The following is a 15,910-nucleotide window of genomic DNA, read 5'->3' as shown; positions in this document are numbered from 1 at the left end:
GTTCACCTTTAACTCTGCATATTTCAGCCGAACATGTCTGTGCAATCTCTGAAACCCTGCTCGGGCACACACAGAGACAATCTGATGGATGTGCCCTCTGGGTGGTCTGGTGAAATGGAGCATTTAAAATGTGAAAGCAATGCAGCAGAGTAAGCAACCTGTAGGTGTAAGCAATCCAACCCCCTTTCCTCCTCCCATCGCCGCTATTGCACCGTTCCTCCTGCACCTTCTACCTTTAAAAAAAAAAAAAAAAAAAAAAGAAGGAGAAAGGTAAAAAAAATATTAAATAATAAGTGCTCGGCTGGCAAAAAATAGCGAGTGTATGACCCAGAGAAGACAAATTACACACAGACTCTTATACACATGCTTACACACCCCCTTTTTTCTAGATCAAGCAGCTGTCATGGGTACAGCCTTGGGGGAATAGCACTACAAACAATTCATATCTAATAAGGGACAGAAAGACAGTGAGACGGCACAGAGAGAACATCACAGACACCAGACTGGACCAGGACAAAGGAGAAGGTCCTCAGGAACAGGAATCCAGGGGAACAAATGTCCCCATAAATCTCCGTCTGTCCATGTCCAGCTCATCTCTATGTCTGAAAAATACAGGTAATGTTTCATCTTAGTTATATTTTAGGTTTAATAGTTTTGATGGCTTTGGAGAAGTACCAAGGATGCTTCAAACTGTCCTTGATGACGATGTCTGGAAACACCTGCTGATGTCTTGTGAATTTATCTCAAACTGTAGGAGAATTCTGAACAAAATGAGTATTAAAAAACCTGCCTATATGGTAGTGTTCAATTTTAGACAGTCTCCTTTTACTCTGTCATGTTATCTACAAGAAATCTGTATCCTCTTCTCTAGTTTTATGTCACTGTTTTGTTTTGTTTTTTGGTGGAGTTGGTGTTGTTGTTGTTGTTGTTTTAATCAAGTGGTGTAAAGGGATGCGTTAGAAATAATAAAAGAAAGTCAGTATGTCTCATTTGTAAAAGAAATGCAATGCACAGTTTTGAACAGGTTTGAAACTGAAGATATTTTAATAAAAAGATGTGGGGTTTCACCACAGCTGTCTAAAAGGTCTGAACCCAAAAGCTGAGCTAGCACAGAACCATGTTATTAACATAACTGGCTGAAAAACAATATTTCATTCAGGAAATGAATCTGATCGGTTTTAGGGGCAAGAGTTTTCCTTTTAAAAAAAAAACTCCATATGCAAAAGCCAACATTTGTTTCCACTGATATTTCTTATTCACATTCTGACGATGTGAACATGGGCAGAATTTTATTTTTTCTTTAATGCTGAAACAAACCTTGCCTCATCACAATGTATTAATTAAAATGAGTTGAGAAATATAGTTTTTTAAACAGAAAATGTCCCTTTATAATGCTTAATTACAGTTATTTGATATCCTAGTGTTGATACTTTTATTTAATAACCATTTTTAGTCCATCGATTATATCTTTATGGTTTTTATCATTTGGTCTTTTCATGTTTTTCCAGGTCCGTGTAACTGACTGATTTTATTCTGTAAAGGGATCTGAATCTGGTATGTAAATTTTTTTTGGAGTATTTTTACATATATTCTATGCACATATTTGGTGAAGCCTTTGTGAGGCGCTGTCACCCGTGGTGCAGACATCTGATCTATAAGAGTTACTCTAAACAGATGTGGGTTATACCGTGCACTCAAATCCAACTGTTTTCCCAAATTTATGTGCTGAATACAGCATGCACTGCTCAACTAAATATCTGCAATACTTTAAAACGTCATCGTAAACCTGGAGCAAAGTCTTTTAGACATAACACAGCACTGCCGAATTCTTGATTCTGATTGGTCAAAACATGTGGATTAATGTTCTAACAGTGGCGCAGTTGCAAATCACCAGTTTATAAACATGCGCCCGTTCTAATACATGTCTTTACCCCTGGCCAACCTTCCAGAATCTCCTTCCAGAAAATCCCATATCAACAATTATTTTCTAGAGATTTTCTTTGTTCTTAATTCTTTAGAATAATGATTATGTCTGTAATACAAGTCCCTGCTAAAGAGTTGTTACCATAGAAACTAATCAACAACTTATTACCAGTCAGAATCAAGAGTTCAACCCTGTTCATCTGTCTTTGCCTTTAAAATTTAGTTCAGTTCACTCTTCTGGAATTTTCTTTGATTGATATCCTCTCCTTACAATGTTTTTAATGTAGCACCCTCAATAAAATAAAAGTCAGTATGTCATACCCACCAAATTTGGATAGCATCTTAATTTCTTCTCAATAACTGTTGCTGTAAAATGCAGTAGGATGATAAAATCAACAGACTGTTTATTAAGGGTAATCCATAAATCATAGTCAAAATCCTTATTGTAGTTCAAAACACAAGCAGGCAGCATTAATTTTTATATTTATGGCAGATACCCTTATCCAGAGTGAATTTAACGTCTTTAAAGAGTGACAGAAGTACTTTAAAGTCTAGCAATAAAAAAAAAAACACACAAAACAAGATTTTTTTTTTTTAAACAAAGTGGTCATTTAAGTACTTCATGAAGAGGTACGCCTTTACTCATCATTTTAAACCTGTGACTTGGCTGTTTGGACATCGAGGGGAAGTACCACCTAGGCTCTGAAACAAAGAAGATTGTGGTAACAAAGTTACCCCAAGGTTACCCCAGTGACAAATGGTGAGGTTTGTCCAGGTATGTATAGCTCCGTTTTGCTGGGATTAAGCTTCAGCCGATGATCCACAATGAGATGTCTCCTAGACCTGCTGAGATCTGTGCAGAAACATGAGTGTCTGAGGGAGGAAAGCAGAGAATGAGTTGAGCATCATCAGCATAGCAGTGGTATGAAAACCCATGTGAGGATATGACCTCACTTGAAGAGGACCAAGCATGGAGCCTTGTGGGACACCAATTGAGGGTCTGCTTGGAGCAGATGTGGATCCCCTCCATGTCACTTGATTTGGCCATGCCTCTAGGTAGGAATCAAACCATTCACATGCCATGCTACAAATTCCAAGACTCTTGAAGAGGGACAAAAGAGTGTGTTGAATGCTGCTGAAAGTGTTGATTGACTGATCTAGTGTCATGGAATTTCTCAGTGATGGCCCAGTCTGGTTAGGATACTGGAGGTTGTTCTGGGTGAGATTTCTGTCTGGGTGGTTATTCTGGGGTAGACAGTGTGCTTGAAAGTGTGATAGAAAGAAAAGAGGAAAATGATACTGGTTGGTAGTTGCTGATGTTTGATGTATCAGGAGTGGCTTTCTTCAAGATGGGAATAACCCTTGCTGTCTTGGATACAGTCGGCACATGACCAGTTGTTATGGAGTCATTAAAGATAGTAGAGCCGAAAGGGAGGAGGTCTTGTGACATGGTCTGGGGCATGGTGTAACGGATAGGATCCAGTGGGCAGGTGGTGCGATTACAGGACAAGATAACTTGCAGGATGTTTTCTGACAATAGAGAAGAAACAATTGACAGAAAGAGAAGGGGAATCCTGAATGTGTAGTGCAGGAGGGAAGGTCTGACAGATTTTTTTTTCAGTCTCCCTATTATTGAAGTTGGCAAAGTCATCAGCAGTCAGAGAGGACAGCAAAGGAGGAGGCAGCAGGTTGAGAAGAAAATCTTGCAAGTGGAGAGGCTATGTAACATAATGCGCACTGCATAGTTTACTTAGGTTTCAAAGTTTATCCATGCCAGTTGCCGTGGTGAGTAGTGTAAATACACACTTCTTACATAGGCAGATACTAGTGTCAGAATTTATACAAAGCACATTTGCCTCGCACCTCTTGGGTTGGGGGTTCGAATCCTGCCTCTGCCGTGTGTCACGATCTCCAGGTAATGGAGGTTAGGACGGATGCAGATGCAGATAAGAGTTTATTCAGAGTGAGACAGGCAGAAAAATCCAAAATGAGACAATAGCGAGGTCAAGAAACAGGCAATGGGTCAGGTGATCTGCCAACAGGCATAAACTGTGCAAGGCAAGAATCGAGAATGAGAAACAAGAAGCAGGATCAACGAATCTGAAACAAAATTAGGAACAGGGTACAAACGCTTGGTACGGTGATAACACTCAATACTTCGCAAAGTCATTGTGCTCTAACAGTCTCTTTATACTGGAGTTGTGAGTGCTGTGAATTTGATGCAGGTGTGCGATTAGAATGAATGCGAGCGTTCTGGGAATTGCAGTCCATGGTGGCCATGTTTGTAGGCTGCAATGCAGGATGGGAAATGTAGTCACTGGTTTGCTGTGATATGACATTGTGTAAGTTTTGCCATTTGTCCCCTTTGACTCTGGGCGTTGTCTTTAGTATACTGTTATACTGTCGTATTTCTGTTGATGTTTTCTAACCTTCCCTTGCCCTGCTTTATTCTAGTTCTTAGTTGTTATTTTGTTAGTTTTGTTCCTGTCACTGCAGCAGTTTTATTTGTTAGTGTTTAATAAAAACTCCCACCTTGGATTTGTTATAACCGTTCAGTAAAACTAATTTTCCACAAGAGACTCACTGCTAAGTCATTTTTAGGTTTCACTGTTAGCACCTAAAAACAAAAGAGCAAGAGCTTCCTTCCTCAGTTGCCATTTTTCAGGGATGTTCCTCGAGACATCCAAACAGTACCGGAGACGGTAGACATCGGATTCCAAGTTACAGAATGTTATGCAGATACGTCAGAAATTCAATTCAGCCAGTTGGCAATCTACAAGATGACAAGCATGATGGTGGTTTAGCATAAAATTGAAGCTTTGGAAGCTGATCTGAACAGAATGTACAGATGAGGAAATGAGAGAGCTGGCCACACTAAAGGACCAATGATGACGCAGCAGTATAACTCTCAGAGCTCTAGTGGCACTATCAGCAGGTAGTTCAGCAGCATTGTCTGTAATGTGGGAAACTGTTAACCAAAGTCAAAATAAACCTGTTAATGATGAAGTTTAGTATGACAGTCATTTTTCCTTTAAAGCTTTTTTGTAGCCTGTTGCAGAATAATTGGACAGTGATAAATCAGTTTGCAGTTGTGTTTAACAGGACCATCCTTACTATTATTGAGGTCAGTTGGAGCTGGCTTGGTCAGGCATTATTACCTGGCGTCCAGATCCTCTCTTTGAACTTGGCTTGCTCAAAGAAAAAGCCTGAACTTGAGAAGATGAGCTCCAATATGGAAACAAGACAGCAGACTCCAAGAATTTAAACATAACCAGATGAGTGCACATATAATTCTTATCACATGAGCAGTTAGTGATAGTCTGATCAAAGATGTTAGACATTGACTAGTGACACCACTGTGTTTGATATACAAGGCATGAACTAAAAAAGTAATAGATGTACACGTGTACCTTTTGGTCCCATTCCAACAATGATGAGATGACATTTGCTTAGACTGGACAACCAATGACTCGTGACTTCTTCCTCTGGTGATAAGAACTGTCTGGCCTTACTCCACAGGAATGGCTTTAATAAGAAAACAATTCAAATTCAAATATAGCTGTTCTTTGTAGCTGTTCGATGTATTCAATCATTTTGTTGGTACTTATTGTGCTGAAGTACCTATACAGCATTAGATATACAATACGATTGAAGAATTTGTCTAAAAGTTTGTCTTAATCTCATGTGAAAGCTTACAAGCGGTTGCAAAGGAAGCATGAGAGAATTATTTCCGATTGTCAGTTGAATATTAACATGATGTCATGCTTCAAGCAGTCTAATCTGACCCATATGATGCATCTTGGATTGATGAAAATTAGTCCACTCAAGGGACTAAAAAAGAGGCTTAAGGGCTCCTGACTGGTGCAACAGAAAAGCGTGCACCCTATTGTCCAGAGATCTCAAGTTCGTTTGCCATAGCCATCCTGGGTGAGAGCAAAATAGTTGTTTGTTGGGTGGGTGGGTGGGTGGGAAGGATGGCTTACTCTTTCCCCTGTAAATCACAGCGACAGCCCTGGACATCACAGCCATGTGTATCTGTGAGCTCAAGTATGTGGAAGAAGGTAGATAGCTGTTTCCTCCGAGTACTGACCTGTAGTGTAACATGATGCAGTTGGCTGGTCATTTGTCATCTGATAGAGGAGAGCTGGCTGGTAGGTGGGAATTGTCCGAGAATAAAAATTGGGGAGTATATGGGTGAAAATCCCCACAAAATGAAATTAAGTTTGTGTGTGTCTTGTGTAAGTTCTCTAAGGATGTACACCTTGATATTTCATGTTTATAATGGATATAAAAAGTCTACACACCCCTGTTAAAATGGCAGGTTTTAGCGATATAATTATATATATATATATATATATATATATATATATATATATATATATATATATATATATATATATATATATATATATACACACACACACACACACACACATATCAAATAACAAACACCCAGAAATGAAAAAAGAAAAACAAAAAAACCTTCCAATACCCAGCTTGCATAAGTGTGTACACCCTTGGAATGTGGTAGTGTTCAGAAGCAACCAATCACACTCAAACTCATGTTAAGTACTATACATCTGCCATCAATAAAAGTGACTGATTAACCCCAAATAAAGTCCAGCTGTTCCTATAGAATCTTCCTGACATCTCCTTGGTAAAATCCAACTGGAAAAGCCATGGGATGCAAAGAGCTTACAAAGTAGGTACGGGATCTCATTGTTGAAAAATATCAATCAGGAGAGGGTTACAAGACAATTTCCAAGGCATTTTATATACCATGGAATGCTGTAAAGACAACAAGTGGAGAAAATAAGGCATGACAGTGACACTACTAATAACAGAACGTCCCTCTAAAATGGATGAGAAGCTCAGGAGAAAACTGGTCAGGGAGGCTGCCGAGAGGAGCTACTGCAACAAAAGAATTGCAGCAATTTCTTGTAAGTACTGGTTGCTCCCTACATGTGACAACAATTTCCAGAATTCTTCATATCTTTGCTATGGGGTACGGTGGCAAGATGAAAGCTTTTTTTTTTAAATCCAACAAATAAAAAAAATACATCTAATCTCCCAAAACCATGTGGAATAATGTGTTATGGTCTGATGAGACCAAAGTTGAACGTTTGGGCTGTAATACCAAACCATTTCTTTGGCACAATGAACAAAAGAACACCATCCCCACGGGGAAACATGCAGGTGGCAGCATTTTGTGGAGGGAATAATGACTAGCTCCAAATACCAGTCAATTTTGGTGCAAAATCTTAAGGCTTCTGCTAAAACACTTCAAATGAAGAGGAATTTCACCTTTCAGCATGACAACGACTCCAAGCAAACCTCCAGATCAACAAAGGGACGGCTTCACCAAAACAAGTTCAAGGTTTTGGAATGGCCCAGAGTCCAGACCCAAATCCAATCAAAAATCTGTGAGATGAGCTGAAGAGGGCTGTGCCCAGGAGACCACCAGCCAATTTGACAGAGTTAGAATGCTTTTACACAGAAGAATGGCAAAATACTCTTAAGTCAAGACGTGCCAAACTCACATACCCTTACCCAAAAAGACTGAATGCTGTGATCAAATCTAAAGGTGCTTCAACTAAGTATTAGTTTAAGGGTGTCCACACTAACATGATTCTTATTGTTTTTCACTTTAATTAATAGGTTACAATTTCACAATAAGGGTAGAAAAGGTTCTGACATGATTTATCTTGGTTTCGTTTTTCACAAAGACCTGCCATTTTAACAGGGGTGTCTAGACGGTTTATATCCACTGTATATAAATTCTGCTTAATTCAGCAGAATGGTGTAATTTCTAGAAACTAATTAATGGAGGGGGGATAATAACATATTTCCAGTTGGCATTTGCACAAAACAATTCACAAACCATTACAGCAAAGAACTATAATATGTAACAGAGTAATGCTGTTTCATACAAGTATTAGCGCGATCTACAAACGGGCTATTTCAGACCTATGCAGGCTAATAGTGCAACAAAAATAAAGACAACAACAACAACATTGTTTCCTAGATCTTTCTGAAAAGATCCACCTTCGTGGAAAAAGACTGCTGCTAGCGGAGAGTTAGGGTCATTCCACTGTGATGTGCAGTGAGATCTTTCCTTATGAGTGTGTATAAATCTCAGAGAAGGACATGCTATGCACCCTGAGGTGGTGAGCAGATGTGTAGATGTGTAGTTTGGAACCAAAGTATGTAGATAATGTGGTGCAGAGCCTTTTCCTGCCTGGAAGGCAAGGACGAGTTTTGAATATGATGATCGCTTCAACAGGGGAATGATTTTAGTAAAGGAGGCACATAAGACAACTTCAGGAAATTATACAGCAGCAGTGTCCTGACTGCTCCGGAAAAAAATACTAGCATGTGAAGGGAGATCAGCAGAGAGCCCAGCATGTAGAGAGTCAATGTCTGGAAATACCTAAAGGTTGCAGGATAATTTGAGTTGTTTCTGTAGCCATGTTATGAAGATGAAATCTGCAGGGCCTGCTGATTAATGTAACACATTCTTGTCATCAGGAATCAACACCACGATTGACCAGCTGAACTATGAGGGTGTATATGGTGGTTGAGAGTTCCAGCATATGGAAGTACTTAAATGATAAGTAAATCACTTGTTTTTCCAAGGTTTAGTTTCAGAGGAAGGGTTTTTGTCCAGGAATAGATGTCAGAAAGACAGTCTGCAATATCTTCTGAGAGATTTTGTTTAATCCACATAGTAGTAATAAGATGAGCTATATGATCTCATCCTTGAGTCTAGGAATTTAGTGTATGGGAAGAATAATAATGACCCAAACACTGACCCCTGCAGAACTACTGAAGCTGTGAGGTGATGAAACTAAACATCTGCACACAATGTGGTCAGGTGGCTTTTGTATATATGAACCTATAGGGCAGATACTCTGTGCACATAAAAAAAAACCTAAGAAGCAACAGTATATAATTCAAGAAATATTTAACGTTTTCTTGAAACAAGCAAGTTGTCTGCTTCTTTCTTTAAAAAAAAAAAAAAAAAAATCAATGGACATTCAGCCTTTATTGAGTTCAAGAACAGTCATGCATGCTTGACAAAAAGGTCCTTAGATACCTTAACTATTATGTTGAAATGAGTTGTATATCTTTGTTTGAACAGGCCGAGGTTCAACATGGAGTCATTCCTCGCTGTGTTTGCAATTCTGCTACTAGCTGTCTCGGTGGACTCTCAGGAAATGTCATACGAACACATTCTGTCCCAACTTCATGCATGCCCCAAAGAGTGTTACTGTCCTCCCAGTTTCCCCAATGCAGTCTACTGCAACAACAGAGGGCTGAAAAGAATCCCCAAGATCCCCCCTTTCACCAGCTATCTGTACCTACAGAACAACCTCATCGATGTACTTTCGGCAGATGCCTTCCATAACACCACACAGCTGAAGTGGATCAACCTTAATCAGAACAAGATCTCAAACGAGGGTGTGGAGGAGAACGCTCTTAAAGCCATGTCCAATCTTCTGCATCTCTACATGGAGGAAAACCTGCTGACCTCCATTCCTTCCCCTCTTCCACCAAATCTGGAGCAGCTACATCTCTCCAGAAACCAGATCTCTAAAATCCCACCAGGTGTCTTTTCTGGTAAGAAACATCTCATGTTACTGAACCTACAGGGTAACAAACTACAGGATGACGCAGTTACTCAGGACAACTTTAAAGACCTCAGTGGTTTGGTTCAGATCAACTTTGCAAAGAACCAGCTGAACAGCATGCCTAAAGGTCTTCCCCCCTCCACTATACAACTCTACTTGGATGGCAATAATATTCAGAAGATCCCTGCAGAATATTTCAATGGACTCCCCAAGCTGGCCTTCCTAAGACTTAATCACAACAAACTAGTCAACGGAGGGATCCCAAAGAACGTGTTCAACCTCTCCAGCATCCTGGACTTACAGCTTTCTTACAACCAGCTTACAGAGGTACCACTAATTTCTGCTGGCCTGGAGCATCTACACCTGGACCACAATAAAATTAAGAGTACGTCAACAACTACCCTTGTTTGATATATATTTGTTTATTTATTTATTTATTTATTTATTTATTTCCAACAAGTTGTTTACGCATTTTAAAAATGTTACTGATGGGAGTATGCTGCTGTTATAGAAAATTCATAAAGACCCTCTGACCAATCGAAACTAAATTGAATTGAATTGAACAGCACTGTCGTATAACATGTATTATGTATCTGTATTCACTGCAGGTGTGAACACCTCTGACATCTGCCCCGTCTTTGCTGACTACTTTGATGAAAGAGTCCCTCAACTTCGCTACCTCCGTCTCGATGGGAATGAAATCGTGCCCCCCATTCCCAGAGATCTGATTATCTGCTTCCGTCGTCTCAGTGCTGTAGTCATATAAATGTAGGGCTAGACGCCAATTTATGGTGGATTGACAAGAAATTCTATTGTAAAACAGTGCAGAATTATATTCTATCCTGATCTTTGATACATAGACAGACAGAAGAGGTTTAGACATGATTTTTTTTCTTCTGAAGTGACTTCACTGTGATATTCTTTACTTGTTCTAGATCTCAGCTGAGCAAAAATGGGGAACTGCATTGTCAGGAACGTTGTTGGTCTACATCTGTGTCTGAGGATAATGAACTGGATATTTATTTCCTCGGGACAACAAATGTCATTTGATTTCTAGGTAGTATGTCTTTCCCCCACTATAATGAGACTGTATTACACAGTGGTTTATTTTTATGTTTTATTATATAGTAGAATTGTAATCATGATAGAGTTAATGGACAGTCGCAAAACTTCTGTGACAACTAGAGTAGTTTAAGAACTGACATTTTAGTAGGTTAGTATACATCGGCAGTTAACCTGTTAAGGAAATGCTCAATGTCTTTTTACTCATTTGCATTATTTCTTTTTTTTTTTTCTTATTGTTGTGAGTGTTGAGGTTCTCTTGGGTGACATTTAACTGAAATTGTATAACCCATTAATGCTAAAGGATATTCAATTCAAATACAATTGTACTAATCACAGAAATAAAAATCTTTTGGGATTTGGAAATGCTGTAGACGAAACGGATCGCTAACGGTGCTAAATAAACCAACTGTTGTGTTTTTAAATTAATATCGTGATCATAGCATTTTATTCACTAATGTCTTGGTGAATATTGACTTGTTACATTTACAATAAAATCAGCGAAACTGCAATGTGACGAATCATCATTAGCGATTATCTATCAGCAATTAACCATTATTTATTAACTATAGAAGCGTATTATGGTGAAAGAATTCTAAAAATGATCTGAAATGCTTATGTCTGGTGTCTTTAAACTTATTTAATGATTCCGTAATTTTGCCTGGAGTTTGCATGTTCTCCCCGTGCTGTGGGTGTTTCCTCCGGGTACTCTGGTTTCCTCCCCCAGTACAAACACATGCATGGTAGGCTGATTGGCGTGTCTAAAGTGTCCATAGTGTATGAATGGGTGTGTGAGTGTGTATGTGATTGTGCCCTGCGATGGATTGGCACCCTGTCCAGGGTGTACCCCGCCTTGTGCCCCATGTTCGATGCGATAGGCCCCAGGTTACCCAGCAACCCTGAAAAGGATAAGCGGTATAGAAGATGGATGGATGGATGGATGGTAATTTAGCCTTTTGTATGGGAACAGCTTTAGTAAATATAACAGTGCTTTTATTTAACTTGTAAACACTTTTACATATATAATTATAGCTATAACTAAATCAAGCACAAGGTCTTAAGTAGATAAGATAAGATAAGATAAGACACCTTTATTATCATTGTGTAAAAGGGGGAGAGGGTTCTGTAGATTTCCTCAAGAATCAGCAGCTGGGCCCTGATGATTTTCTGGGTGGTGTTGAGAACTCATTGCACGGTGCTTCTCTCTGTGTTGGGTGTACCATGTGGAGATCCAATCAGTAAGTATGCTCTCGATACTGCTGTGGTAGAAGGTGACAAGTAGGTCCTCACTGAGATTAAGTTTCTTGATTGACTTCAGAAAGTAGAGCTGTTCTTTGCTCCATGACAGGTCCTCTGTCAATGATGAGCTCCTTGGTCTTGTTGGTGTTGAGAGCCAGGTTGTTTTCTGAGCACCATATAGTTAGGCACTGCAGCTCCTCCCTCTAAACTGGTTCATTGTTGTCAAAGATCAGCCCTACCACGGTCGTATCGTCTGCATGTTTTATAATTGTGTTTGTGTCGTGGGCAGGAATGCAGTCATGTGTGAAGAGAGAGTACAGTATTGGGTTTAACACACAGCCCTGAGGGTCACCAGTGTTGAATGTTGGAATGGATGATTGTTGTGAGTCTGCCAGACTGGGGGCAGTCAGACAGGAAGTCCAAATTCAAGCAGCAAAGATGCTGGTTGAGACCTAGGTCTTGGAGCTTGGAAACCAGCTTGCTTAAGATGATTGTGTTGAATGCTGTGCTGTAGACATTGAACAGCATTCTGACAAGCAATTTTGGGTGATCGAGGTGGGTTAGAGGAGGGGTTCTCAAACCTGTCTTGGAGGACCCCTAGCACTGCACATTTTGTATGTCTCCCTTATCTGACACACCCAATTCAGGCCATACAGTCTGTACTAATGAGCTGATGAGTTGAATCCAGTGTGTTAGATGAAGGAAACATACAAATTTTGCAGTGCTGGGGGTCATCCAGGACAGGTTTGAGAAGCACTGGGTTAGAGAAGTGTGAAAGGTCATGGTGATAGTGTCCTCTGTAGACCTGTTTGGTCCAGTATTTATACTGGTGTTGGTCCAAGGTTTTTGGCATGGTAATTTAGCAAGACAATTTGGTTGAGGGCAATTGGCCTCAAGCTGGCCAGGGGATGCCTTGTAGAAGACACTGAGCTGGTCAGAAAAGGCATCATCAATGGCTTCAAGAAGGACAGGAGGAGGCCTTGTAAAGGAACTCAAGTTGGTCAGGAGAGGCTTTGTCTTGGGCCTCAAGCTTGTTGTGGGTCAAGACCGCCTGTCTTGGTCTTGGCTGGATTCCCCCCAACCCCAAAAAAATTCCAGAGGAAGCTCTTCTCTAGATAGCAGGAACACCCGCCTGAGAAGGCTGGAAAGCTCTGCCATGTTATCCAGGTCTGTGTGTTCTTTGGTAAAGACTTTTTGATAACATAAATCTCACCTCTCGTCTGGCTTGTGGTCCAGCAGTCCAATACCCATAGTATTGCAGTCCATTTTGAAAAATCAATCGGTCAGATGAGAATTAAATGCAATGATAGCGCCCGGATCCAATGAAGGAAGACATCCAAAGAGGGGAAGACATAAGGAGTGATACTCCTTAGGGTTAGGGTTAGAAAGAAAAAGGGGTGCCGCTTTGTTCACCAGTGTGAGAGTTCCAAGGGCTTACAGACAGGGGAGGCAACTGTTGGAGCTGTGGCTTTAGGTCCCAAAGTAAAAGCCACAGACCTCCACATCGCACTGCTCTCTCGCTCGCTGTGTCCTCCGATGATGAAGGTATTTGTAACACGCAAATCTTGTTACCATGTTTTATAAGAAACCTCTATTCAGTTCAACTTTTAACCAAAGTAGTTCACTTAACCCATAGGCTCCAGGTTCCCCGTGACCCTGAAGAAAAGGATAAGCGGTATAGAAGATGGATGGATGGATGGATGGATGGAGTTCACTTAACCCAATTTTTAACCTTGGGTTGAATAAACTCAAAAAAGCTGTGCTTGAAATTTTAAGTTAAGCCAACTTTTTTTTCTTTCTTTTTTTTTTCCCCCACAGTGTATTTGGTTTGGTTTTTGTAATTTTGCAAATACTTAATTTAACACATTTTGTGAAACAGCCGAGAATTTTTTTTTCTTTTTGGTCAGTCAAAATCTCCAGAACACATGACACTTCTGCAGCACTACAGTGCTTCGTCTCAGTTTATGCCTCATGGCACAACTTAGCAGCTCAGTTCTACACAAAAAAAAATTCTGCCATCAAACACACACATCTTGTCTTATTCACTTCCTGCACACAGGTCAATTTAGCCCTTTCTCACAACAAACAAACCGTACTAGAGTGGAACAAAATCCCTTCACTCGGACACTCTCAAGCAGACTGACTAAACACTGTACGCACCCATAATTTCTGCAAGAGTGCCAAATTCTGCACTTGCAACAGAGTCCGCTTTATGTGTCAGCGATCGTCCGGATCTGATTCGTCTCAAACTCACAATGTGCTTGGTCAAGACTGGTTTTGGGAAACATTTATTGATTCATACATTTAAAAATAAAAATAAAAAAGAAAGAAAGAAAGAAAAACTTTAGTTTTAACTAAGATACACATAAGCCCTTTTTCTGGAAGGTTTTTCTACTCTTCTTGGCTTAAAATTTAGCATTTTGTTTTATTTTTGCATTTAACTTAATGCATGTTTAGCACCTTAGGGTAAAACTGTGGGTCCAGCCTGATTAAAAGTATCACTTCTTATTCAGATAACGTCTGTTTTTAATAGTTTTAATAGTTAGATTAATGGTTTAATAGCCTTAATATTAATAGTTAAATGTTTTAATATTTAAGACTTCTAAAAATAGTCATTTTTTTAAAAAAAAAGGACATGGTAAATATGCAGGCTGCCAATTCAGTTGTGAGGAAATCTATTCCATGAGATTTTACAAAAAGACTAATAGTGCTATGTTACATGGGATCTTAACCGTTTCAAGGTGATTTTTATGCCTCGAGATAAAAGGTATGTCAAAAAAAGTATATCAAACGATATGAATGAAGCTCCATTTGAATTCAATCCCTCCATCCGTCCATTTTCCATACCGCTCATCCTGCAAAGGGTCATGGGGGAGCCTGGAGCCTATCCCAGGGAACTCGTGGCACAAGGCAGGGGACAGCCTGGATGGGGTACGAACACATCACAGGGCACAATCATACACGCATTCACACACTACTGGCAATTTAGAGATGCCAGTCAGCCTATAGCACATGTCTTGGGACTGGTGGAGGAAACCAGAGTACCCCGAGGAAACCCCCAAAGCACGGGGAGAACATACAAACCCTGCGCACATGGTGCGGAGACGAGATTCGAACACCAGATGTGCAAGGTTCATCCATCCATCCATCTTCTATACCGCTTTATCCTTTTCAGGGTCACGGGGAACCTGGCGTCTATCCCAGGGAGCATCGGGCACAAGGCGGGGTACACCCTGGACAGGGTGCCAATCCATCGCAGGGCACAATCACATACACACTCATACACCCATTCATACACTATGGACACTTTGGACATGCCAATCAGCCTACCATGCATGTCTTTGTACTGGCGGAGGAAACCGGAGTACCCGGAGGAAACCCCCCAAAGCATGGGGAGAACATACAAAACCTGCGACGAGATTCGAACCCCAGATATGCGGGGTTCACTTCGATTCAATTCAATCAATTTAATTCCCTCTAAAATAGATACAGCACTTAGAAGGCATATAAAAGTGCGACTTTATTATCTGTGAAAAACCTATTTAGAAGCAGGGATAGGGTTAACGGAGAAAGCTACAGATGTGGCATGCAAGTCGAGATTTTGTGGGATGAAAGCAGAACTTTGTGTTTCTGGCCTGTAAATGAAACAAAGCTGACACATGAGAGCTTGTAAGGAGCCTTCCTGGCAGCGAGCTCACTTTTGTTTCTGTGGAGTGTTGCATCTCTTGGCAGCAAGATGCAATGTGTATCTGGCTCAGCTTTAGTGACTGGCTGAATGGAGAGTGTGAAGGAAAGGCCTTTCTCCAGGCGGAAACTTCCTCCTGGTCCAGGACTAACAGAGGAGCCTGACAGAGGGCCCATTGTGTACTGGGGCCCAGTAGATCCGCACATGAAAGCGGCGCATGCTTTACTTTCACCCCAGTCAAAGAAGTGAAGATAAATATCTCACACTTAACTCTTATTCTCTTATCCAGAAACACTCTGGGGGGCTGTCTTTCTGTGTATTTTGTTTCCGCAGCAGGTTCTTCCTTCATGCGTATGTGTGTGTGTGTGTG

General features: G+C 40.4%; 1 protein-coding gene across 4 annotated transcripts; it reads left to right on the top strand.

Annotated features, from left to right (window-relative positions):
- The first annotated feature begins 257 nt into the window (after positions 1–257).
- On the top strand, positions 258–11,045 carry kera (keratocan). Of its 4 annotated transcripts, XM_017493731.3 has the most exons (6): positions 258–615; positions 1,509–1,554; positions 8,452–8,537; positions 9,065–9,939; positions 10,163–10,322; positions 10,490–11,045. In XM_017493731.3, exons 3-5 carry the CDS (start codon positions 8,482–8,484, stop codon positions 10,318–10,320), a joined length of 1,089 nt encoding a protein of 362 aa, XP_017349220.1. In that variant the 5' UTR covers positions 258–615; positions 1,509–1,554; positions 8,452–8,481; the 3' UTR covers positions 10,321–10,322; positions 10,490–11,045. The 4 variants fall into 4 exon arrangements, with proteins under 4 accessions (XP_017349220.1, XP_017349221.1, XP_017349219.1 ...); XM_017493732.3 differs by having other exon boundaries at positions 259–615; positions 8,452–8,522; positions 10,163–11,045; XM_017493730.3 differs by having other exon boundaries at positions 259–615; positions 10,163–11,045.
- The last annotated feature ends 4,865 nt before the right edge of the window (positions 11,046–15,910 follow it).

Source organism: Ictalurus punctatus, chromosome 19 (genome assembly GCF_001660625.3).
Source record: "Ictalurus punctatus breed USDA103 chromosome 19, Coco_2.0, whole genome shotgun sequence".
NCBI lineage: Eukaryota > Metazoa > Chordata > Actinopteri > Siluriformes > Ictaluridae > Ictalurus > Ictalurus punctatus.
Note: the sequence above shows the minus strand (reverse complement) of the source record. Positions and strands in the feature narration are given on the sequence as shown.

Excerpts from the sequence above, each read along its gene's own strand:
- kera (XM_017493731.3), top strand. The coding sequence starts at position 8,482 with ATGAGGGTGTATATGGTGGTTGAGAGTTCCAGCATATGGAAGTACTTA. Across the intron at positions 8,538-9,064 it reads TGGAAGTACTTAAATGATAA|GCCGAGGTTCAACATGGAGT; the intron begins GTAAATCACTTG and ends TTGTTTGAACAG. Across the intron at positions 9,940-10,162 it reads GGACCACAATAAAATTAAGA|GTGTGAACACCTCTGACATC; the intron begins GTACGTCAACAA and ends TATTCACTGCAG.